Source organism: Theobroma umbraticum, unplaced genomic scaffold (assembly GCF_002168275.2).
Source record: "Theobroma umbraticum cultivar Fairchild unplaced genomic scaffold, ASM216827v3 scaffold_95.0, whole genome shotgun sequence".
Lineage (NCBI taxonomy): Eukaryota > Viridiplantae > Streptophyta > Magnoliopsida > Malvales > Malvaceae > Theobroma > Theobroma umbraticum.
In genome coordinates this window covers 7,360,200-7,384,341 of record NW_018397257.1, presented here as the reverse complement: position 1 = coordinate 7,384,341, position 24,142 = coordinate 7,360,200, and the positions used below count along the sequence as shown (strand labels likewise).

The following is a 24,142-nucleotide window of genomic DNA, read 5'->3' as shown; positions in this document are numbered from 1 at the left end:
CTTCGAATGTCCCTTTAGTTTGATGTTGAGACGTTACCAAAAATTAACACCCAAAAATAATTAACAACAACCAACATGCACTCTTAAAGCAATTGTAAGTGATAAGGTCAGTAATTAGAAAAAATAAAATTAAGATTAATTAAATTCAAAGAAAGCATGCAATGCCAAAGGTATGTGACTCATCTAGGGCAATGCCTAAAATATTCAATTCTAAACTTAGGTCAAACACTATCAAACAATACTTTTCATAGGGTATAAGAAAAAAAAATGAGAAAGTATTTTACATGGTCAATATTGTGTTATTAGCTTTTGATTGTCCAACTTAGGTTCATTGATTAATGCGTCCTAATCCACTGCCTTTTTCTTTTTTACACCTACACAAAGGTTAATTTAATAGTCTATATAGATATATGGTGGAATCATAAGTCATAACCATAATTAAAAAATAATTATATATCATTGATTAAGGAACAATATGCAGAACCCTTTATAGCTTTGACAAGGTTTTTCAAGCTTATTGGCTACTTCACAAGACAGTGGAGAGGAATGTATTTTTTGCCTTTTTAAGCAAACAAAGAGATGAAATATGGTAGAATAATCTTAATTAATCAGCCTTTCCCAAGAAGAATAATTAACAATTTAATAAATAATAGGAATAGTAATGATAGTACGTACTGATAACATTCTGTTCCAAAGTAGAATTCGGATTCCTCGCGTCATCATTTTTATATTTTGTTGAGTCAACTCCGAATTTATTCACCCAGTTGGCACTACTTATTGGCGTCTGCAAATTATATTCTTGTACATACGTATACAAGCTTTTAATTGAGTTTCTTATGTTTCTAAGTACATCTTTATGTAAAATATTTTCTCTCTACACCCAACGAGTCGGTGGTTTGACTTTTCAGTGTGTATTTCCTTCTCTTTAATTTGGTAAGCAAGGCATTCCATAAGAGGCTAGCCTTGAGTTTTTGTTTCCGTCTACATTTGAATCCCTTTGCAGAATTGGGGAATTATGGGAATCCTGTTCGTTGCCTTAATTTCTTACAACTTAATTGGTTAATTTGACAAATGATATTGACAATAAGGATTCTTTGACAGGAGTCACTAAATTAGGATACATATATATATATATATATATATATATATATATATTGCTTGAGCATCAATGTATTCAAAAAAAAAAAAAAGAAAAGAAACCTAGGGAAAATCTAGAAAGCATCCAATGGCAATACATAAATGTAAGTTTGCTGTACCTTTTAAACATCCACACGATATTCCATGACATAAGAAATAAATGAATATATACATATTCTATATATTGATCTAATTTTCAGTTGAATTACTTTTTTTAAAAAAATATAATATTTTATATAAAAATTATATACACCAATCATACTGAATCAAATGTTCCGATGTTAGTGTCATTGTTTTTGTCTTTATCTATTGATTCATAAAAATGCTTGGAATGTTTTCTTTTTCCTTTTATGGTATATATGAGGAACAAAGGAATTTCAAAGGGAGAAAATTTTACATTTTGAATCGTAATTACCCTACTAAAGAGAAACTAATAACATCCCTTAACTTAAATGTGGCTTGTAGTTGTTATTTATTAGTTAATTTGAAATGAATAGTCAAGCACCATTAAGCACACTGGCAATCTGCTTGTAATGAGTACTATTTGTTCATTATATAACCTAATTAAGTTTCCAATTAAACATGGTTTGTTATGTTAAATTAATTTCATCAACTAGACTATAGGAGTGATGAGTCAAACGCCCCCTGAATTTGAATATCAATAGTATAATTTTTTTCCCTCTTGAACTGATCAATGGGGCAGAAAAAGGAGTGTGGTGAAGCAACTTAAAAACGCAGAGTCCAAAAATTTGTGCAACCTATAGCTAGCTAATTACTATATAGATATATGTAATTTGATTTGTATAGGTTTTAGTGGGTATATATATTGCTTTATATGCAGACAAGGGGCATCTAGGGGGTGGCTCCTTTGCCCTTCCTCTGTTTGTGGCAAAGCTTTGAACTTGGTATAATATGGCTATCTTTAAAAGTTGTCTCCTTTTTGGCCAAATTATTTGACAATATGACTGTACCATTGTTCACAAAAAACTGTTAATAAATAAATTATTTAATTATTACCTATATATTATTTTGGTAACAGAATTTATAAATGTGTGCTTGAATGGATATTGATCATCAACATCACGAACTTTTGGTATGTATATATAGATAATGCTACGTATTGGCCTCTTCTTTCATATACGTATAAGCAGCAGAGTCAGAGAGAAGACAAGTTAACCAAAGCAAAAAAACTAAGGGGGTGGGGGCATAGGGGCCCAAAGTTTGGACGTGACGCCTTAAATTGTTTCCACATACATTATTCTTCATTATTTGTTTATTTGGCTTAGGGTTTTTTTGTTTTGTTTTGTTTTGGAATAAGCTTAAAAATATTCTTTTCAAACATTTATAAGTAATAATTAATAATAAGGATGGAGGGAATCTCTCTCTGCCTCTCTTAGGGTTTGTGTGATGGATGGGTTGTTGGCCGCCCAATCATGTTTGGCTATGAAAGCGATTCCTTTGCTTCTTCCTCAAGCCATTTTCAGTCCCAATCACTATCCCTTAATTTCTGCCTTACCAAATTGGTAATATGTGTAGTAATATATTTCTCAATTTTTGGCAGCCAAGCTTTCTCTCCCATTTCGGCTTCTCTTCTATTTATTTTTCAATTGGTAATTTTATAGTTGCTCCTTAACTATTGTTTTATAAAATTGAAGATTGATGGTTCATCTGAAGATGGTAAGTTTCAGGAAGTTGCCCCAACCAAAGATGAATGGTGTCCAGCTCTTGTTGGATTGTATTCTTCTCCATTTGTCACTATTTGGCTTCCATGATCTGCCACGTTGAGAACAAGGCAGCGATACCAATACACGATTGCGTTTTTTTACTCGAATATCGTGTACCCAGGATGGACGTACCGTTCCAAACGAATGAGGTTAACCGTTTCATTTCAGAGAATAAAATTACAGACTCGCTTGCTTTAATTTGGAAACATGTTCGTTGCTATTCCAAATAAAAACTTAATTAATCATGATTAGTGTTCTGCGTTGTTTAGCTCGTGATTTCTCCTAGAATTGGAGTAATAGTATTAGATATTTCGGGTTGAATATCATAAGCCTTAGTTTGCCAGGAGTTGAAATAGATTCCCGGGAGGGAGAGCATGTGACGCAAAATGAGGCCTCCCTCTCTAGAGTCGACCTCTTTTTTTTTTGTTGTTTTGGTTTTCTTTAATCACCAACTTTTTCTGATAAGGGAAAAACTGGAAACCAATGGAGGAGTCTTTTCATGGTGGCGTAGGCGGGTCCCATTGGACACGGTTCCAAAGCCTTTTGTGGCCTCCTACAACTACAAATACCCCCACATTCCCTTCCTCCCATTGCCATCAAGCCACACCCACTTCCCCCTCTCTCAAACCATCATCCTCGCTCATCCTATTTCCTCTATTATTTCCCTCACAGCAAGCAAAGCAAAGCACTCCCCAGCGGTCTCTTTGCAGACCTCTGTTGGATGCTGTTGCTTTTCTCTTGAGGTAATCATTCTATTTCAACTTCAATTTTAATTTCTTGCATGTCTCTTAGTAACTTGCTGTTTGTCGTACAGCCATCTTTTAATCCCTTTTTGTTCGTTTGTGTTTCAAGACTTTTCTCATTGTTTGGTTTTTCCGCTCTATGCAGATAAACACATATTTAGTACAATCTGCCTAGTGGTTGGAGATGTCCGCTCCACTTAGCAAGAGCCTCCGCTTATCTTCAGCTTTGAACATCACTGAGGAGGCCATGGTCACCAAGAAGCAAGGTATAGTATCCATTCTGGGATCCGATACCGACAGACCATCCAGAGCTGCCTCACTTAGAAGAACTCTCTCAGCTGATATGTCCTCCAAGAAATGGCTTACTCAACATGGATTCTCTCCCCTGAAAAAGATTGCATCCTCCGAGGAATTCCCTGTTTCCATCATAGACTCGTCCTCTGAAGAAGGGGAAGAGGATTTTGAAGAAAGGAAGGACACTGAAGCACGAGGTCAATTCGACATCTGGACTTCGATTCAACAAGAGAAGAACAAGAAGGAGCTTGAAAAGCCCGGCCTGTTCGATATATGGACCTCAATCATATCAGAGAAGGCTCAGGAAGACCCTTCAAAGTCACTTCCCCCTCCTTATATTCACCCTCTTGTGAAAAGATCAGCTAGTTCTTTAAGCGAGAAAAGCCTCGAAATTTGCACTGAGAGCCTTGGTTCCGAGACTGGTTCAGATGGGTTCTCTTCATACCCTCCATCAGAAACTGGTGACATGGAGGAAGATAAAGAAGAAGATCAAGAACTCCAACAGCAAAAGCAGGAGAGAGAGGCACAGCTGAATTCTTTTGATGGTGAAGAACCAAGAATTGTGAAATATAACTGCGATGTTGGCAAGAAATCGCCACACCGATCATTTCCTCCACCAATTCCTTCTCTTTCTCGCAAAGATGGAGCATCTGTCCGCATGAAGACTCATCGTGATAATGGCAGATTGGTTCTTGAAGCTGTTTCTGTGCCTTCACAGAACAACTTTCTTGCTCAACGCCAGGACGGTCGCCTCGTTCTTACTTTTGCCAATACCATTCCTAGTGAAGCAGAGTCCATGGTTAATGAAGTAATGAATGTCGAAGAAGAAGAAGAAGTAAAGGAAGTGGAAGAGCTAGAAGAAGAGTTTGAAAGCTTTGGAGAAGAAGAGCAAGAAAGTGAAATAGATGAAGAAGAAGAAGAGGAAATTAGTGAGAATGAAATTGAGGGAGTAGAAGATAGCTGTTATGTGATTGAGCAGGCTCCTAAACTTTCAAGTGGAGCAATGAATGTGCATAGGTTAGCTGTAATGATGAACAAGCCCATATGGTTAGCAAATAGGAACCCAACATGGCCTAAAAATTTCGATGAAATAGTTAAATTTGGAGAGGAAAGGGAGGAGAAGGTCGTTGAGCCAACCGCCCCACCACTAGCACAGTCACTGCCCCCGCGGCCGCGGGTGCGTAGGCTGATACCATCACCACCGTCAACCGCAGCAGCTACATCATTCAACGCTTATGAGTGCTACTGGAAGCCCAATCAGCCCATGTCAAAGGCAGCAGTTCTTAACCCACTTGGTCAACAGTCAACATTTCCACTGGAGGACAACAGTAACCAGCAGCTTATTCTGTCCAAGAATCTATTGGCTAATGAACAACAACAATTGCTAGTGTTGAGAGGGAACAAAGGTGATTACTTTGTTCCTTTGTTAAAGGGTTGCAAGGAAGCTAGGAGGTCTCTTCTCTTCTGGGAGCCCTATTGCATTGCCACTTCCTGATGATCAATGCCCAACCCAACCCAACCCCCCCACACATCAAAATTCCATGTCTTAATCCAAAATTGTGCCTATAATTATTGTTATTACTTACTACTACCCTATCTTCTTTCTTCTTCTTGTGTTTTTTTTCTCTCCCTCCTAGCTAGTTTTTCCACCTCCACTCCTTGAGGGTGATTGTGTAGTCAAATTTTAATAAAAAGATGAAGAAAAGGGAGAGAATACTTTTGGGATAATGAAGGACAGAAGACTTCAACAGTGTTTTCATATATAAAATGGTAGCAGTGAGTTGCTATGATTCTGTGCCTATGCGAAACAAAATCTTTAATTTAAGCACATCAATCATCTTTTGACTTGGTGGACTGTCTCGTCTGTCTTTGCTTTCTTGCTTTTGGCAAAATTCTTGAGCCAATGGGGTTTCGGCATGGGTCCTGTCTGGCCTAACATGCTTTTCATTTTGGGAACATAATCATCGGCAAATTGATACGCCTTGTTCCTTTTCTGTTCCGGTTAAGGTTATGACTGTGATGGATATTTCTACTTTATTATAGCATTTCATTAAATTAAATAATTTTATATTTCAAACAAGAATTTTTGGAATATTACTATTTATTTCGTACAAAAACTTTCTTTGAGTGGGGTCTCAGAATATGGAAAGATCAACCCTCACTCTGCTTTACTTCGTTTTCCCACTTTTCACATGATTTCAACCCTTTTGCCCATTGCTCATGGGCCTCATTGATGTTGCCAACATTTCAGCCCAACTATTAATGCTTCATTGTTTTGTTTCTCACTACCCAAATTCAGCTAAGACATTTAATTGCTATTATCATCAATTTTCTTATCTATCAATGACTAAATTATGAATTGTTTTAACCCAAAGTTCCCTATAAACTGATTTGTAATTTATTATGTATGGAATTTGTTTTTAATTAAGAATAACCTCCATGTAATAAAATAGTTAAAACTGTTTCATAGAATTAAAAAAAAGAATTACTAATAGAAAAAAACATGGTTATATTGTCACCATAAGTTGGGGGTTAAAATCGAAATAAATAAAAATATATTATATTATGAGTTTGCATAAGAAAACTCCCATGATTGTTACAACTGGATTACTCTTCATAATAAAGGTTAAAACTTTATTGGTACAAAAATTAATTGTATTTTAAAAAAAATTTGCTTTCTTCAAAAATAATAAACAACATAAATAAATTGCTCTTTTTAAAAAAAATACACCAATAAAATAAAAGTGTTCTGAGCTTGAAACGTGGACTAGTAATTCCACTTTTCTGAGGCTTTTGGTTGAACCACAATGGACCCATGGCCCGAATCTATGGTCTGCGCCGGCCGGCCCGATTTCTATTGCTTCTCCCCGGCTCTCGCAAGGCAAAAGCGAAGGCAGGCCTGCGCATTAGCCATCAAAAAGAGAATCAGTGAGAGTGGTAATTAAGCAAAAAAATCCAGCGATGGGAGAGAGCAACGCAAGCGTCGATGAGGATTTGCTTCTCAAAGAGTTCTTCGCCGAAGTCAGCGAAGTTGAACGAGACAATGAAGTCATCAGGTTTCTCTGTTTTTCTTTTTGGAATTATTATGGTGATTTTGGTTTGACGGGTCTCAGCTATTAGGGTTTATTCTTTGATAATTTTATCAAATATGAATTGGGAAAAGTTTGAATTTTTAATATATTTGTTTTATTTGTACAGTTGCTTTCTTTTGGTAAAATTTGAGCTCAAATGGCATGTTCTATCAATTGGCTTAATTGGGTAACTTTTAAATTTGGTATTTATAGATATAACAATATGCTTAGTAAAGAAATGTTTGTATAAATTTCGTAGCGCAATATTTTTCCATATAAGTTTGATGGGTAATCTGTGTATTTGGTCTGTTTTGGAATTCTAAATTACACTTTTTTACATTAGAACTTGATATAGATGAACTTTTCAAGATTATGGTTAAGTATTGCTATTAAAGTTGGTGAAAGCCCTAAATGCAGTATTTTCTAAGGGAGTGGCATGGACACCTTCAATATAGGTATAACCAGTACTCTATTAGTCGAATCAGCGTGAGAAGTTTAAGGGCTTTTGGGTACTATTGACTACTATTTACCCTGCTAGATAGGAATAGACTTAAAATGAGAAAGCTGCTTATGTGTAGTCCTTTCCTTATTGCTTAGGTATAGGTATGCATGTTGGATATGTGCCTACAAATACTTTCAGTTTTGCCAAAGTCTTTTGTTCTGTGTGGTGGGTCATGCCCCATACTCTGACTCAGATTTTGTGTAATTTCATGACCTGTACTTTATGACATTCCCTAAGGGCCCAATTAATTTGAAACAATCATCTTAATGCTTGAGAGACCTTTACTCTTTCAGATCCTTGGTTCAATACCAAAGTGATGTGGGCCTAAGTAAGGAAGCTACTTCACGATCATTTATAGATGATCTTTGATCTTACCATTCATGATGCATTACCTTTTGTTGTATGTTTCTTCTGATTGTTATGCTTTTCTTCTATCAAGCAGTTAATTACTTTGGTTTATCATTCTTTTTTTTTGAAAAGCAACTTTGGTTTATCATTGATGAGCTCCTTTCTTCTGTTCTCTCTTAATAACTATTGGCACATTTAAACTGTTTTCTGAAAATTGTAGGATTCTTTCATGCTTCAAGTTAAATCCATTTGAGTTTCTGAACCTAGCATTTGATTCATCTCCAGAAGATGTCAAAAAGCAGTATCGTAAGGTATTCTAATTTTTCCTTGACTGTTTCCGCAGCCATTGATAATTTTTTACTTGGTTATTTATTGATTTATTCCCTGCTAAACATTTGTAGTTATCATTAATGGTCCACCCTGACAAATGCAAGCATCCACAAGCAAAAGAGGCTTTTGGAGGTAAGTAGGTTATAATATTTGTCTTATTTGGTGCTCTTTCTCGTATTTGGAAAGCCCTATCAGATAAACTTTTAAATAGAACATTATCATTTATTAATTTATCACTTTTATTTACTTTGATTCTTTTCTGTTCCCACATTTGTGGTGCTTTGTGACAAATATTTTTGCAAAAATGAATTATGGATATGCTTCCCTCCCTCCCTCCCTCCCCCCGTCCCCCATAAACAGACACATACACACACACCAGGCCCCCGCAACCACCTTCTGACCAAAAAAGCATAGACAGACAACATTTCAATTTTGTTAATGGAAGCACATTGAAGCTTTATTGATTTTCAGAAAGGAGCCAAGGTTGCATAGGAAATAAAATTCAACTTCTTTACATTCCGAATTGCTGATTCTTGAGGGAGATATTTTGTTCCAACATTTAGGGCTTCTGCTGATTATAAAGCTATGGTTTTCTGACTGCATTTACTCTTTTGAATGTTCACTCCCTCCTTGAAGACCTTCCTATTTGGATTTTCTGAAGCAACTTCAAGCATGCAAGTCAATCTTGACAAATTCTGAATTCATTTGAGTTGCTTTCTAGGATCATGGAGTTGAACTACGCATTGGGTTGCTTGTTCAAAACAATATGAAACTTGAGATGAAAGTTAAAAGCATTGGAAGATGATTATGATTCAGGCCAAAAATAGAAGATTATATGATGTGCTGATGCTGAATACAAAAATTAACAAGATAAAACAAGTTAATGAATTTAGAATTATGCTCTCTATTTGGCCCTAATAGCCCTAGTAAATCAAAAGATGCAGTAAGATTAATTTTGGCTTTGTGCCGCTACTTTCACATAAGATGTTAGGATGCCGCATCTTGCATCTTCATCCTGTCATCATGTTATGTACACCTCTATGTTCTGTTTATCCATGGTACGAATGAAGAATTATTAGTGATAATTTGTATTGGTCATTTCATGTGATGCACATATTTTTTTAGAAATATTATAAATGTTATATTAGATTGTATTACCTACACTGGGTTTTTTACTGTGAACAGCATTAGCAAAAGCCCAACAACAATTGCTTGATCAACAAGAAAGGGATTATATCCTAAGCCAAGTAACTGCTGCAAAAGGTAGTGCTTAAATTCTTTTTGAGGAGGGCTTCCCTGTTCCATAGCACAGCTGCTTCTCACTCAAAACTATCTTGAAAATCAGAAAAACTTGTTTGGTATCTTATTGCTGGTGCCGTGTAATTGAAGCAGAGTCTTAATGATAGATTTAGTTTTCACTTTTCTTTTGTTAACTTTTGCTTTTATGTTTCATGTAGTTAGTATGATAAATAACTAGTGAACTTTTCAATTTTGTAAAATGAGAATGATTATTGCTTGGTATATGCTATCATAGCATATATCTGTTCCATTTGGTCTTTTGAATTGAGCTTTTTTTTTCCTTTGTTACTTGAAAAAACAAAACAAAATGAAATCGAAACTGCTGGTAACAAATAAAAAAGTTGTCACATTTCATCTGATGCAATGTGCAGAAGAACTTAGAGCAAAGAGGAAGAAGCAGTTAAAGAAAGACACAGCTTCTAAGTTAAAGTTATTAGTTGATGAGGTATGTCCTTAATTTATTTTCTTGCATGCATTTCATATTGATTGATTGGTCTGCAATGTGCAGTCTTTATTGATCATAATTTTTATTTGTGAAGAAATAATAGCTGTGAGCCCATGATGGAATTTCTTCTTGGCTTTTCTGTCTGATGTTGCTTTTTAATGGAATTGAATTTTTGTTGCTGACCTTTTCCGTCCAATGCGTCTAGATTTTTATGCCAAGAGAATAAGCTCGTCTGTTTATTTCCAGGGGAAATCTGAGCAACAATACGAACAATCAGAGGAGTTCCAGCAGGAGTTGAAGTTGAAGGTTCGAGAATTATTAACAGAGCAGGAATGGCGGCGGAGAAAAATGGCAATGAGGGTATGCTGGATTCTGTCAATATCCTTGCTTTCGTAGCTGTTCTTGTTTAAAGCTTCCTACCATCAGAGCTAATCACCACTTTTATGTTATTTAGATATCTGAAGAGGAAGGGCGTCTAAAGAAGGATGAAGAAGAGCAAAAGGAGATGTGGAAAAGGAAGCGCGAACATGAGGAGCAGTGGGAAGGAACAAGGGAGCAGCGAGTATGTTTTCCTTTTTTTTTCATTGACATCCTTAGCTGACACTTTAGACAGTTCATCCTGAAATAAAGCAGGAGGGGGAAGAAAAGTCAAGTTGTGATGTAGAATTACTCTATGGTTCTTGGATGGTTAAACAGTTAATTTATCATTCCTTTCTAGGTTTAATGGAATCCTTACTAGTTGTGATGTATGTTTACGAACTTACCATCATACCGTGTTGATTATTTCAGAAAATAATTCCATTACACAGATTTTTGTCTTTTTGTACAATAACTAGGCTTTGTTTTGATTTCCCTTTTTCTTTGCTCACCAGGTTTCAAGTTGGAGGGATTTCATGAAGTCAGGGAAAAAGGTGAGTTATATTGAAGTTGTGCTTTGATTTTGGGTGAGCAACGATGGAGTCATAAAGGTAATGAAAGCAAAGGAGACTTAGCATTAAAGACTGACGACTGTTCTATAATTTTGCATAATTGCAGTCTAAGAAAGGAGAACTTCGCCCCCCCAAACTCAAAACAGAGGATCCCAACAAATCATATGTTCAAAGGCCTGTAAAGCGGGGTTAACTGCTGTGGTAGCCAGGACAACTGTTCCTGCAGTGAAGGACTTGAGAATGTAGGTTGAGCTGAAGCTTGTATGAACCCATGTATCTGAAGAGGCTTATTATTATTATTATTATTATTATTGTAAAAGAAAAATACATGCAGGAAAACTTTTCTTTTTTGTTATTTTCTTATAAAAGCTTACCATTTTGTTTTTCATCCCCTTTTCCTTCGCCAGTTATCAATCCTCCTATTATCCTTTGCGCTTATTGTTATTTTTAACTATGCAGGGCAAAACATACTATCGTTTATATAATGATTTTTCATTTTATTTGTTTAATAATTAAAAAAGATAATGGTCCCGGCGAGGCTCGAACTCGCGACCTTCGGCTCATAAGACCAACGCTCTAACCAACTGAGCTACGGGACCCTAGTCTAGTATAGGCTTTTTTAGCAAAACAAACTAATAAACCCTTTACTTAAAAAGTAAAATTCGAATCTCCCATCTCTCAATTAAAAAAGAGAAACACAATAAGCAGATTTATTTATGGAGTAATTTCGGTGGTATCGTGTTATTACCTTTTGCTTTATTTGAAAGGAAAGGGAAGGAAAGGTTCCACTTGCACATACTGTGTTTATTGATGGTGGAAGCATAAATATCTAAATTTTATGACCCAAAATTCTAAGAATTTGATGTTGGACAACAGTGTTCTTATCTTCACACAAACGTTACATTGTACAGAGCAGAATTGAGAATTACACCAATCAACACCTCTATGATACAAGATTTTTAATGTTATATCTCTCATCATCATCACATATAAAGGAAGCACGGACCTCAAAAGGTGGGAAAAATATTAGAAGACCTACAACGAGGAATAAAAAATATATAAAAATTTAAAAAGAAAAAAAAAAAAACAAAAGACTAAAATGTGAAAAATACTCCCCACACTACCAACCCCTTTCTTAATAAAACCACCCCATCTGCACTTCTACCTGCCTCTGCCTGTGGCTCCATTTACAGGGGGTCAACCCCAGATTGCAACTTTCACCACATTATCATTGTCAACCTAATCCCGCCTGCAATCTGCTTTCCGAACACTTGCATCTTGCATTATCTCAAGGCCTACCGTATGCTCAAAACCGGCGAAAAACCAAAAATGTCATAAAGCCTTCAAACTCTTAACAGGAGAGACTACCAGTTCGGAAAATGCCTGTATATGGCATCATGCTCTATACAGAACACCAGAATCCCCAGGTGGTAGCATGAGCCCAAATGAGTATCATGGAAACAATTGGAGGGATCTACTATATCCAAGCAAGAGAGCCCCGATCATTTGTTACTTGAGGACGACCTCTAGTAGGTGTTGGAGGTCTGTTAGCATTCAGCTCCTGACCACACAAATATATATATAAATATTAACAATATGAATATAAAAAGCAATGCACGTACACAATAAAAGCCTACAGAAATAAACAAAAAATATTATTACTGCTACCAAAGAGAAAGGGGCAGCACCTGCATCCATGTATCCTCTATATGACGTTCCGGTGATGCTTCCGGTGATGACATTGCTGGGGGTAAAGGATGAATGAGTTTCGGAACCACCACGAGATCTCTACCCAAAACTAAGATTGCACCAGCATTATTAGCGGTACCTGAAACAACAAGCATGAATCAGAACTTAAGGACTAAATTGTCTGTGGACTTGACAGATTGTACCCAGTATATGAAAGCATGGGTCAAGGACACACCGCAATAATTGGTGGCTGAGAAAAGGGTGATTAAATGTCCCTGGGCAAAGCGTTCAAAGCCATCCATCACACACTCATGAGCACGAACAATCAACTGAAGATCATTATTATTGCAGAATTCCATAACACGATCAGGCTGCAACAGGAAAAACCATTTACATGAGCATAACATCCAAAATCAATATTCAAGTAATGAACAAAGATAAAGTTTTTCTCACAGATAGACCTGCACAAGCAAAGGGGAAAAAGAAACACAGAAGCAACTTAAACAAGTGTCTTAAGTAAAAAAATTTTACTTTCAACAGTTTGTTACACATGGCATCATACAATATAAAACCAGGGAGGAAAAGGACAGAAACAGTTTCGTGAATGCAACAAGGAGATCAACAAGCCAGCCAGCCATAATTGGCAGTGAAATTACTTCACAAAGCACCATGTGACCATGTAAGAACTTCATCTCAAGTGTTGAAATCAATGCAACATGCAGCTATAAAGACTTTAAATGCTAAAGTTTAACAAAAGTTTTCAAAGTAGCAAACTCACCCCAAAAGTAACCAACCCTGGACCTCTAGCATTTGGTCGCAATCCTTCCACACTATCATTTTCTGTTGGATCAGACCTAAGGAAGAAATTGCAATAAAATGTCATCGCCAAATGAAAGGAATGCTCTTATATTTCAGGACCAAAATAAAATAGTAACACACTCTAACCATAATAAATCCATAAGAACAATCGAGCCTGCTTCCATTGTAATTGGACGCTGTAGATTCTCAATCTGTTCCACATGATTTATTGACCGACCAATACCACCATGCATACAAATGATTTTCTTTTCAATTAGAGCTGCCAGAGGAAGCCAATTGAATAAACGGTTTATGCGATGCCATGCCCATATTCCATCTCTCTCACCCTGTTACACAAGCCATCAGATTTGTGGCTAAAACGTTATACAAAGAATGCAAAACATTTTCTAACACATACGAAACAATACCATGCGCTCAATACACTCTATACGAAAGCCAAAAAGTGCATTGATATCCGCAGCTTCATGATTCCCTCGAATTAAATGTACATTACTGGGATACTCGACCTGCAATTTCAACAGAAATATGAAAAAGTCTTGGCTCATCACAACTTTAATAGGAAGTAAAAGTGAGCATGGGAAGATTATTGTAGCACCAAAATCAAATTTACCTTCAAAGCAAGTAGAAGAGTAATGGTCTCTAAGCTGTGTTGGCCCCGGTCCACATAATCTCCTAAGAAGAGATAATCGATATACCTGATTGTAATTAATACAAAATTACTATCAAGTAGATAAAATGTCCAAGCGTAAACTCCAATGAGATGCAACGCAGCATATGCAGATTACACTAAGCAGACAACAGTATTTATAGATATAGAGAAATGTCAGATGAAACCCTTAGCCATGTTGACAAATCACCAGCAAAAAGCCTTGAGACCAGAAGTTTTTTTTATCAGAACACTTACGCAATGTCCCCAGCTGTTGAAGGTGCACCATATTCATCAAAAAGGCGCATAAGATCCCCAAATTGTCCATGGAGATCACCGAAAATCTTTATAGGTGCCTTCAGCTGTAAAACACTGGGTTCAGTTGAAAATATTCGTTCAGCACTGTCACAAAGATCTGCTATTTCATTGCAATCTAAGAAAAACTGTCGGCGAACTGGAGGCTTCCAACCACGAGGCTTCAAAAGATGCGCAATGACCTGGCAAAGTAATATATAGACACTCCATTATAATTTAAAATGAATCTTTTCAAAGCATTTGGGAAGATATAACAGAAGCACCGATGCAAGATTAATCCAATTCTTAAGAGAAACTTCTATCAGCTATAACATGCAGCAGTATCTCAATAACCAATTGAAAAACAAATCCAGGGTTCAATGTGTAAAAATAATTACAACCACATTAATATTAAACTGGCATATTCAAGAAAAAAGGTTATGGATTTCTATGTCTAGTAATGCAATAGAACAAGAGAAATCTCAAGAATGAATTCTCTCCAAGCTCTGGAGAACTAATAACAGAAGCAATATATCAGAAAATCAATAATTAACTTATTTTTATTCTTTAATGCTGGTGTGCATGGCTAAAGATTGCAAAGCAATGACAAGATCTTATAATGCATCAAAAGGACAGTAATGAAATCTGGCGTTCTCATAAATTACAAACGACACAATTTGTAGCTTTTCAAGCTTTTTTTTACCTTTCCTTTTATACCATGAATTTAAGCTACGATTTATTTCAAAGTCAAAGGAGATTTATTTCACTGCTTTAAGATATATAAATGTGCAAGTAAATCCAAACACATCGTCACTCTTATCGCTTTCCAAGTTGCATCTAGGGAAATAACCACCTTAGGCACAATACAGAACATATTTGAGGATATTAAATGTGTGCCATTAGGATAAAAAGAAGCGAGAAACCTGTCATCATCATTTGAGAGTTCAAAAATAAATACTCTTGTCCTAAATGTATGGAGTACCATATCTATAAAAATAAAAAAGATTCATCTTAATTCTGATCATCTCAAACTAAACTCAATATTCATTGCAATAAAGATAATGCCATAACAATCTCTTACTCCATAAAGTAAACCGTCTTCACAAACCATTCAAATAGAAAGAAATCATTCTTAAGTTATAGAATTCGGCGTTTACATCAGCCATGCATATCCTGCTATACCATTCAACTCTTCCTTTCACTTAGAGACACATTCACCAATTGCCCCACAACAAAGGGATACTGCTTTATGATGCACAAAAGTAAGGCTACCAGTACCTTTTTTGGAACACTATTGATTGACATCTGCCTATCTAATAGTTTCCTTGCTGCAGTTGCACTCTCTGGAGTTCCATAGCTAACCCGCCTACCTTCATTTTCAAATTGGTCAATTGAAAGCTGTCTGACCATTCCACCTAGAGCTCCACCAGTCTCTGCAGCTACAACAACCTGTCCGCATAAAAGTAAATAAAAGACACAAAGCTATAGATAATCAGGTACTGCCAATATTGACTTGAGACGATGATCATGTAGTTCAAATTTTCTGATACTCACAGCTCTATGATGAAGCCGAACTCCAGCTGGAGCAACACTATTTGACCCAGCAGAATCAGGCATCTTGATCAAGGTAGACATCTGCTTTCCACTAGGTGTAGCCTCTGCCCCACGATCCCTATCAGGAAGTTCAACTTCTCCATTAACTTGCCGTGCCTTGGCCGCAGCCAGTGTGGCACTAATAGCCTCCGCTTCTGCAGCTGATGCTTCAACCAAATACTCAACACCTTTGCTCATCCTCCTGCATGATGAACCACATTTTAGCAGCTCCTTGGATTAATTGAGAAAGCTCAACCATTCAACATCGATAAAACAAGAAAAATACAGTATGTAGATTACCGGGATCCTTGAAGCATGGCATTCTCAGTGCTTATGTCAGTATACATGTCCCCATTTACAGGGGGAGCAACTGGATTTCCCAGCACAACTGAACCATCAGGAACTGCTTCAGGCATTGTTTGCCTTGTTCTTTCATCAACAAATCCATACCTCCCAGGCAACCGCCCTGCATGCACATTAGAAGCAGCAGCTGCAGCTGCAGCATGTGAAGCTGCTGTTGTTGTCTCAGCAGCAGCCAGGTCTTCCGCAACAAGCAGGTCATCAAGCAACACTCCTATAGCATAAATACAACCCATTACTGCCCTACTTAAATTATCACAAATTAATTATCATATCGGCTAGCACTCAGCACCAAAGATAGCAACTTAAAGGACTAGATGTGAATCCCAAAATGCATCAACTAAGTATCACACCTTACAAATAGTAATTGACGAAATTAAAGATTAAGTTACGTATAGGGAAAAACATCTTTATTCCTCAAACCATATTCCATTAAGAATGAAAGCCTTTGGCTGACCTGTCATTCTAGATTAACCATACAATTCAGATATGAAGTGAAACTGTAATAATGCATTATAATATAATGGCATAATGAATCTAATTGATAACTGATAACTTCATGCTAGGACTAGAAAAGAATGGGATAAACAGATTGTAGAATAAAAGGCTATCTTACCACCACGCAAACCACCATAAATAAATATTAAGTCACCAACAGCTGCAGCAGCATGTCTGCAACGCCTTGTCAACTCCACTGAAGCATCTCCACCAGCAGCATCAGCACTGTACCGGCCAGTCCTTGGACTAGTAACAACAGATTTTGTATCACACCAAACTCCCGCAGCAGTATCCAACACTATCAACAAGAAGAAAAAGTTAGGAACTAATAGATTTCGGGAGATGGCGTTTCCTTTGACAATAAATTGCTGAATGCTCGACATAACAATACTATCAGTTAACGTAATCCTATGTTAACAATAAAATAAGACATTGAATAATTCCTGCTTTTTGACATAAATTTAATAGTGCCTGCAATTGATGTAACAAAACCTTCAAGTAAATATTAAGTCTTACAACTTTCTGATAAAGATTATTAAAATATCAAACAGCAATAATAATGTTGGTCTGTTAGTTAGAGGATGGCAGATGTTAATGAACTCATATATAATTTCTCACACAAGAAGGTGGGAGACAGAGAACAAAAGGAATCAGCAGGAAAACTTCAATTTACATGATTGGAGAATATTGAGATGGGAGAAAGGGTGGACAGCTTTAAGAGCTTAGAAAGTTGTTCGCTACTTTCTACACTACCATGGCATCCTTTCCAGCAGCTCAGGGAAGAGCAACCAAATATATGTTTACATTGGGGGAAATCTATAACAGATTTAACCTGAAAAAGTGCTTTTGAACTTTTAAGATTTTACAAACCCACACTTGCGTAAATGAGTAAAAGCACCAGCAGGCACATCACATAGTCAAGAAGTCAAGAGACTACAAAACAAAGAAAAAAAATACCTGCAACACTTGATGAGTCTTCAACCATGCGTCCACCGCCAAGTGCCCCACCAGAAACATGGAGCCTTGCATTGACAAAGACCTAGAAACATATTTATGTACATGTGATTCATCTAACTAAAAGATGTCATGTAGTTAACTAAATTACAGCAAAAAAAGAAAAGGAAAGGAAGAAAAACAATACTCACTGCTGCATGTTGATATCTTGGAGATGGTGAGACACCCGGAGCAATTGCCCATTCCCACCGACCATCCCTGTGTTTTGCAAGTCCATATGCACTTGCCAATGGCTGAAAAAAGAATCACAGAAAGAATAAACCATGAAGAGAGAACAGGTTGACCAAATCTAAAGGTATAAAGGGATAGAAACATTTCAAAAGAACAAAAATGACAAAAAACTATGATACCATTTCACATGCATCTAAGCTCAATCTTTTAAAATATCTTCATTGCTATTATTTCCTGATTCTTCAGTTTTTATTAGAATGCCTCTCCCTCCCTCTCTACAAAGATACTGTATATTCAGATCTGTGTCAATATTTATTCAGATGTATTTAAGATTTACCCTAACTGAATAAGAAAAGCCTGCCCTAAAGCAGTAACAAGTGACAAGATAATACCATAGCTTATCAAATCTTATGCCATACTCTTCATAAAAGAAATTCTTATGCCATCCATTTACTAAGTCTAGACCCCACAGAATGCAGACTTCTCAACTCACCACACTGTTTGCATCCCTCCCTCCACAAAGTAGAAGAAGACCATCTGAGCGTGCACTTGCAGTAGCATACCTGGTTAAACAGAAATTGTCAATGAGGAAATAGCATAAAATCACCTGGATAAATTATCAAATAACTAAAAATAAACAACAACAATCCAATAGGATGCAAGCTTAAGATCATTTCAGAGACCACAGGCTCTGAGCTTTAACATCCTATGTTAAAACATCCTATGAAGGAAGAAATAGGTAAAGTTACATCAATAATCATCAATTTATCATGTCCAACCACATGCAGGTAAGATAGCAATAAATATGCTATAATGGAAGTGACTAACTTTTTTGTTCATATCTTGCATACTGCTCCTTCTAAGAAATCCAACACTATAAAAATAGACCAACATAATGCAACATATAGCCCTAAACCATATAATCTAAGATTGTGTTGGCACAAGAACACGTGCGCGCATGAGCGCGCGTGTGTGTGTGTGCATGTGAGAGAGAGAGAGATTACATGCATGGAGGTGGACCTTCCCCTTCTGGTTCCAATTTACGCCATTCATAAGGCTTGGCAGCAGTGTCTAGGGCCCACACATCAGCCAAAGGTCGCTTCCCTACAAATGCATCAAATTTTCAGCAAAGAATTCATTAGATTATCTCAGCATACATGTAAATAAAAAATATAAAGAAAATTTCATGATAATCTTCAAAGAATGCATACAATAAAAACAGAATAACAAATTACTTACCATCATTTCCACCAATCGCCATGAGATACCTTTGCCCCACCAAAGCCATCACATGTCCATAGCGTGGCCCTGGCCCAGGGCCTTGAACAACAACCCTGAAGAACAATTAACATTCATATCAGTAGATCAAACTTAACACCATAAATAAGGTACATACGCATTCATACTTCAAGGACGAACCTATGCCACCGTGGTCGTTGCTGTGTGAGGTCAAGAACATGAAGGTCCTCGGCAGACAAACCAGCCGGACCAATTCCACCCTGAGTTGAAATCAAAGCTTCAGATGAGGAATTCCTTATTGCAGAGGAAAAAAGTTCAACTAAAAATGACATGGTAACCAGAAAAAAACATATGTATAAAATACTGCATTGTTGTCCTAACCTGAATAACTACCATAGTTCCCACAGCAGTTGCCACATGTGCAGCCCTTGGTGTAGGTGGCTCTCCAAAGGGTGAGATCCTGTGAAATTAATTACATGACAAGCTAAGAGGAATTTAGCAAGGTAAAACAGCAGTAATGAACCCTTATTCCTTGGCTTACCTCGACCATTTATTAGTTAACACATCATAACAGTGCACATCAGCAGTGGCACCTGCTAGTCCTGCAATTCAATTGAAACAAAAATAAGCTTTAAGCATGAACATCATCCAAAAAAAAAACAGAGAAATCTCTGAAGAATTAATTTATTAAAGGAAACAAGTGAAAGAGGCAATAACAACCAGACATAAAATACAAACAAATTGTAGATGGCCCTGAATTAGTATAACGCCAAACATGGTCATAGTTATGCAGTAGTACTTGAAACCATCAAACATCATTAAGTTTTACACCATAAACAAAAACACAGGGAAAAAAACATAAAACCTGATGTAGTTGGACTCCAAAACATGCAAGGTGCTACCCTAGCAAATGCCACCAGAACATGAGTATTTCAATATAATAAAAAGGCTTGGATCATGAATTGTAAGAGTAGGACAATATACACATATTGTTCTTTAATTAAATCGTAAGCTGAAAACAATCATATGAGTAGTTTCAACTTTACTAAAACTAGCAGAGGTTTAAAAAAAATTGGGTCCAAATTAGCCCCACAAAATCATCTTGAAAGGAGAAAATTGGCTGTGTATTAATTTGACTTCCATCTCTACCAGCAAAACCTTTTCTTTAGAGAGATTAGGGGCACAGAGGGGTTTTGGGAGGAAGGGAAGCAGGAAGGGAGGGGAGTGTCAAATCTCCAGAACTATAAACAACTGAATGCAGTAGCACCAAATAAATACTGAAACATCAACTTCCCACAAGATTCAAGAAGGCAGGGGATTACACTTTACTTCTAGTCTTCTACTACTCTACAAGACAAAAACAATAAAATTCATTTTGAATTGCAGAAAACCCAGTGACTGTAAAGTTCATTTGCCACTTCCACAAACCCAAGCTACAGAAATGATGAAATTCATTTAACTTGGCATTGACAAAGAGAAAACTAAAAGACACTTATATTAATTCATCATTTTTTCTATAAGAAATCAGCCTTCTACTTGCTTTGGCACCCCCTTACCACTTTAAATTTTCTTTTCATTTTTTTGTATTAAGAAATAACATCTTTACTCTTTAGAGTAGTTGTTTCTTCACCAATCCAATAAGAAAAGAAGACAATTACATGCCTTAATGCAATAAGAACAACGAAATTAGTTTGCCTGGCATTAAGCTAGGGTTTCTCACCAAATATAAACCTTTGAAGTAACAATTGCTGGGTCTAAAGAATATGCATCTTATATCCCCTAAGGTTCAAAATTTTCAATATTCTCAGACACATATACCAACATCTATAGCTTTAATAACATGCACCATTATACATAGCCAAATTCTTTGCATCTTAAATCACTTAAATTACGCTAACTCTTAAGGGTTTCTTACACAAACATCTAATCAAAATGAAAGAAACGAAGAAGAACTTACTGATGCCAGCGCTTCCGGCGGACGATGGAGTCCCAGAAGCAGCAGAATTCCCTTCAAGTGCCGTGGCACCACCAAACAGAATCAACCTGGGCCCAATATACCCAGGCGTCCCTTCTTCCCCCACAGCTGCCACAGCCGTTAGGGTATGCCCACACCTTGGGCCGGGCCCGTCTTCTTTCTTCTCTATAATCGCATTCACCACCGAATAAGTAGGCGCACACCTCGGCCCCACCACCGGAGTTTGGGGCTGTACCTGAGCAGTAGCTGCGGCTGCTGCCGCCTGTTGTTGCGCAGGAGGAGGCGGAGATCCACCAGGTCCCGGCGGCGAAGCCTGGTTCTCTAGTTGCTGGCTTTGCTGTTGTTGCTGTTGCTGTTGCTGTTGCTGTTGCTCCCTCTCCATCGGCGCTGGAGATTGTGATGCTCCGCCGTGATTCTGATCGTGATCGGTCTCTGGCACCATCGACGAATCCACATCCATTTCTTTGACGTTACAAAATTAAGCCCTAGGTTCAAGATCGGCCAACTAAAATCAAAGCAAATTCGCATCTCTTATCAACATTTTCGAAACCCTAGCTCAGATCGTGAATTAACCACCTCGTAAGAAAATTCGACAACACTTTGCAGGAAAATTTATCTATTTTTCCAGGAGAGGGAGAAAAAGATTGAAAAAAAAATTTCCTTTTTCGGTTTTTCTTCCTCCTTTTTCTGCTTCGAAGCCCTTTTTTCCTTTATCTCTCCCTATAAACCTCGAGGCCGTCGAGGAATTAGAAAGGAGAAAAACGGAACGGAGACGATCTCAAAGCCTTTTAACAACAACAAGAAGGAAGAGAAAAATTAAAAAAAAAATTATCTCTCACTTTCTCTCTCTAGAAATGTAGCCTCTCTCTCTCTCTTTATTTTCTTATAAAACGAAAATTGGTTTTCATTTATTTGCTTTCGTTTTTGACCGGGAGCAGCCGGTAAAGGGATGTACGGAAGGAGGGATTTGGCGACGTCTTAGATAGGGGAGTGACGGCGGAGAACGGGGAATAGGGTTCAAATATTAACGGTGATTACCGGTTCCTATTTGCAAGGAGTTTTGCCCTTTTGCCACCTATTGAGGAGGAATTCAAAAATTGACGCGCAATGCTACACCTATTTAGTCACGCGCAAGGGTAAGAGAGCGACACGTGGAAGTGGGATGTCCACTATGAAAATAAGGGAATAAGGAGTATTGAAGTTGTTGAATTTATTTATTGGACAGATTCTTAAAGGCAATGACTTTTTAAGCATCCATTTATTAGTATTATAAGCAATAAATTACACTGGCTTGTAATTAGTTTCAATAATGAAATTGAAAAATTTGTTCCTGACATGACTTCCCCTTTGAAATATGCAATCCTTTCTTTTCTCTTCTTTGTAAATTACATTTTATTTTACTATCTAATATCTCCACTGCCTCTTTTAAAAAGCAACTTGTATAGTTTCCCTTTTTTTTAGTTTACAATTTCTTATAAATTTTTTATAAAAAAATAATAATTTTAAAATTAAATTAAACCCGTTTCATAAATTTAATTTTAAATTTTTTACAAATAAGTTATTTGATAAAACAATTTATATAAGTTTTTATTGTGGTTAAAATCACTATGAAAGATATTTAATAAATAATTTTTTATTAATTATGAATTCTTTTATTCACAATGAAAAAAATAACTTTATTTTTTTTATTTAAAATAAATTTTTGAGAATATAAAAAGCTAGTGTGTTAGGATTGAGAGGATATTTTTTGAAAGAGTAATGTCAAGATTATTTTTAATAAATGATGATATTTTTAGAACAAAAAGAAAATTTTTTTCAAAAAATTGACATATTTTTAAAAGAAAATAAGAGAACGTTCTTCTTTAAAGCTTTTTTGGAAATTTTTTTTTTTAGATTTTGTTCTTTAAAAAAAACTTCTTTTAAGAATTTCTCAAAATCTTACTTGAATCGATTTCTACTTTTAAAAAGTAGATAAACTGGAAAAAAAAAAAAAGAGCAAACACATACTAACACTCAACAAAGCAATTAAGAGAAATTAATTACCCAATAGCAAATGATGATTCACATAAAATTTGAATTACCTAAATGTTTAAGGATTTTTATGTAAAATACTTTAAAATAAAAGTAGTGATATAAAGCTTTCAGGCATAATAATTTAAAAAAAATCCCTAAACTATTTAATAATATTCAAAAAAAATCTTTATGTACATGTAAGTTTATTGTGTTCAATCAAGTCTTTATAATTTAATTTTGCATCAAATAAATATTTATAATTAATTGTTAACTATCTATCTTTACTCAAAATGAAATTTATAAATTTTATAACCACATAATATGACATTGACATAAACAATGAAATTATCATATGATCACAGTATCAAGTAATAGTAACATGTCATATCATCATTTATTATAATATGTCAATAGACTACATTAACGTCACATGATTTTAAAAATGACAAGCATCGTTTTGACCAACAAAATTAATTAATCTATTTAGTCATACGAATTTATTTAATTCAAAATAAAAATATAAGAACTTTTTTTTTAATGGTTGGAAAAAGCTCTCAAGGGCAGCCACCCTGTATAAGTTTAATTAATTCCAATTACCAAGTACATCAGGGAGGGAAACATATACCTTACCTCTAAAAGTACATGAACTAAAACATGAAGAATCTTAGAGCAATTACTACTTTCTTTACATATTGAAAATGAAGACTCGAAAATTAAGAGAATTAAAAGCAAGAAATAAATTAGAAATACTACTTCCTTACACATTTTTAAATCTAGCATAAGGTAAATTTAATCTATCAAGTCTAAGAATACTTGGCAATTCACCTTCTGTAATGTTGAATACTTGCAAGCTTTGCTGAAGATAACCTCTATTTAACAAAAAGTTTGCAACTTGGTTACCCTTTCAATAAATATGAGAAAATCTAAAAGAGAAGTTTTTTAAACTAGACCTCATAAAAGCACAATCACCTTAGCATCCATTTCAATCCATAACCAATGTATATTATAA

General features: G+C 36.0%; 3 protein-coding genes and 1 non-coding gene across 4 annotated transcripts; 2 read left to right on the top strand and 2 right to left on the bottom strand.

Moving 5' to 3' along the window:
• The first annotated feature begins 3,463 nt into the window (after positions 1 to 3,463).
• LOC149527450 (FAF-like protein (DUF3049)) lies at positions 3,464 to 5,626 on the top strand. Its single transcript, XM_089782873.1, has 2 exons — positions 3,464 to 3,604; positions 3,750 to 5,626. Exon 2 carries the CDS (start codon positions 3,789 to 3,791, stop codon positions 5,391 to 5,393), a length of 1,605 nt encoding a protein of 534 aa, XP_089638999.1. The 5' UTR covers positions 3,464 to 3,604; positions 3,750 to 3,788; the 3' UTR covers positions 5,394 to 5,626.
• A 1,151-nt stretch (positions 5,627 to 6,777) lies between these two features.
• LOC110412215 (Chaperone DnaJ-domain superfamily protein) lies at positions 6,778 to 11,210 on the top strand. Its single transcript, XM_021422731.2, has 9 exons — positions 6,778 to 6,954; positions 8,040 to 8,130; positions 8,221 to 8,281; positions 9,335 to 9,412; positions 9,820 to 9,893; positions 10,140 to 10,253; positions 10,348 to 10,455; positions 10,766 to 10,804; positions 10,929 to 11,210. The coding sequence occupies exons 1-9, from the start codon at positions 6,860 to 6,862 to the stop codon at positions 11,013 to 11,015; spliced, it is 747 nt and encodes a 248-aa protein (XP_021278406.2). The 5' UTR covers positions 6,778 to 6,859; the 3' UTR covers positions 11,016 to 11,210.
• Positions 11,211 to 11,347: 137 nt separating this feature from the next.
• On the bottom strand, positions 11,348 to 11,421 carry TRNAI-UAU (transfer RNA isoleucine (anticodon UAU)). The gene has a single exon. It is a non-coding gene; the product is annotated as a tRNA-Ile (tRNA).
• A 259-nt stretch (positions 11,422 to 11,680) lies between these two features.
• Positions 11,681 to 21,996, bottom strand: LOC110411901 (serine/threonine-protein phosphatase BSL3). The gene is made up of 21 exons (XM_021422262.2): positions 21,103 to 21,996; positions 19,687 to 19,747; positions 19,527 to 19,605; positions 19,326 to 19,405; positions 19,146 to 19,240; positions 18,911 to 19,010; positions 18,400 to 18,469; positions 17,867 to 17,968; positions 17,679 to 17,760; positions 16,840 to 17,019; positions 16,164 to 16,437; positions 15,825 to 16,065; positions 15,549 to 15,719; positions 14,235 to 14,473; positions 13,941 to 14,025; positions 13,738 to 13,836; positions 13,457 to 13,656; positions 13,290 to 13,365; positions 12,747 to 12,882; positions 12,511 to 12,650; positions 11,681 to 12,383 (listed from the first exon to the last, which is right to left on the bottom strand). The coding sequence occupies exons 1-21, from the start codon at positions 21,578 to 21,580 to the stop codon at positions 12,300 to 12,302; spliced, it is 3,072 nt and encodes a 1,023-aa protein (XP_021277937.1). The 5' UTR covers positions 21,581 to 21,996; the 3' UTR covers positions 11,681 to 12,299.
• Positions 21,997 to 24,142: the final 2,146 nt, after the last annotated feature.

What these genes read in the sequence shown, in the direction of transcription:
- LOC110412215 (XM_021422731.2), top strand. Translation starts at nt 6,860, where the DNA reads ATGGGAGAGAGCAACGCAAGCGTCGATGAGGATTTGCTTCTCAAAGAG. An exon ending in CGAGACAATGAAGTCATCAG is followed by an intron (nt 6,955 to 8,039) that starts GTTTCTCTGTTT and finishes TGAAAATTGTAG; the next exon opens with GATTCTTTCATGCTTCAAGT. An exon ending in CCAAGTAACTGCTGCAAAAG is followed by an intron (nt 9,413 to 9,819) that starts GTAGTGCTTAAA and finishes TGCAATGTGCAG; the next exon opens with AAGAACTTAGAGCAAAGAGG.
- LOC110411901 (XM_021422262.2), bottom strand. Translation starts at nt 21,580, where the DNA reads ATGGATGTGGATTCGTCGATGGTGCCAGAGACCGATCACGATCAGAAT. An exon ending in GCCATGCTTCAAGGATCCCG is followed by an intron (nt 16,066 to 16,163) that starts GTAATCTACATA and finishes TTCATCATGCAG; the next exon opens with GAGGATGAGCAAAGGTGTTG. An exon ending in GTTCTTATGGATTTATTATG is followed by an intron (nt 13,366 to 13,456) that starts GTTAGAGTGTGT and finishes TTTCTTCCTTAG; the next exon opens with GTCTGATCCAACAGAAAATG.
- LOC149527450 (XM_089782873.1), top strand. Translation starts at nt 3,789, where the DNA reads ATGTCCGCTCCACTTAGCAAGAGCCTCCGCTTATCTTCAGCTTTGAAC.